Below are 1200 nucleotides of genomic sequence, written 5' to 3' on the forward strand. Positions count from 1 at the left end.
CGATAAGATTAGTCTTAACCACTGATTTCAGCACAAGATTTTAGTATTAATATGGTGTTTGGTTTAGTACCTGAAACAGTAAAATATTATTTATATACACCAGGTGACAGAAAAACTACAGCTAAGGCATGGAGATCGAATATTGTGGGGCTTTAACTACTTCTTCAGAGTCAACTGTCCAAAGACAAGTACCAGTAAGTTGCTGTTTTTTCCTTGGTATTAGCTATTGAAAAGGATTTAGATGTGTTTATCCGTTCTTCTGAATGTGGTATTGGCATGAAAGGATAATTTTCCTATGGTTATACTTTTGTAATATGAAGATCATTTTCAAAATGAAATGATAAATTTTGTTTGGATTATAGAACTGATATGATTTTTAAAATTTTCTTTGGATTATTGTTGTGATATAAGACAAATCTCCCTTTTGTACCACAGGTGGCAATAACTCGGAGCCTCAGACCCCTGCTCAACCAATTGACTACAATTTTGCCCGCGAGGAACTGATGCTAAAGGAACTGAGTAATGACCCCATACAGGCAGCTATACAAAACCTTGAACGTCAACATGAAGAAGATAAACAAAGTAAGAGGCTTTGAGTTATTTGTTAGTTTAGGAGTGTAAAGATACATGAAAGGTTACTGTCGCTTTTTGTTATGACAGGGATCAATAGAATGCATGAGAGTGCAGATTTACTGTTTGTAAATCAGTGACACTCTTTGTATGAAGCAGATGAGGATCAGACAAATAGCTTATGTTTGTATAATGTTTGCATTATTTGTGATATCCAGATCTAAAGTTTGTAGGTCAGTGATATACCTAGTTAGTTAACCAAAAGCTTTTAAAACTTAATGCTAGGACTGAGTTTGCATCCACTTTGTTTCTGCAGCTCTTAACTGAACATAGCAGATTGACATTGTGCTTTTTGTCTTCCTCTTGTACTTAGCAAATCTTATAGGTATAACTAGGTCTCTCATAAATGTCCATACCATACACACAGATCCAGATGCTAATATGAAAGAAGTCTCAGAGAAATTGAGTTTTGTTTTAGTTAAAGGCATTCAAACCAAAACAGAATATTAATTTGAAGTAGCTTGAGCTCTACTTCAGTGTTTTTGTAGCAAACTCCCATTGCTCTTGTTTTTTTACTTTGTCATTGTTATGCATTCTTTTATATGCTACTGTTATCATATACATCATACC

General features: G+C 34.2%; 1 protein-coding gene across 1 annotated transcript in view; it reads left to right on the forward strand.

Annotated features, from left to right (window-relative positions):
• Positions 1-1200, forward strand: part of LOC119584982 (kinesin-like protein KIF13A) — a gene marked incomplete at its 5' end in the record, with an annotated part of 70347 nt that overhangs the window by 27147 nt on the left and 42000 nt on the right. Inside the window, 2 exon segments of the mRNA XM_037933590.1 lie at positions 104-194; positions 436-582. Coding sequence (XP_037789518.1) covers positions 104-194; positions 436-582 — 238 coding nt within the window.

Source organism: Penaeus monodon, chromosome 19 (assembly GCF_015228065.2).
Source record: "Penaeus monodon isolate SGIC_2016 chromosome 19, NSTDA_Pmon_1, whole genome shotgun sequence".
In the NCBI taxonomy this organism is placed as follows: Eukaryota; Metazoa; Arthropoda; class Malacostraca; order Decapoda; family Penaeidae; genus Penaeus; species Penaeus monodon.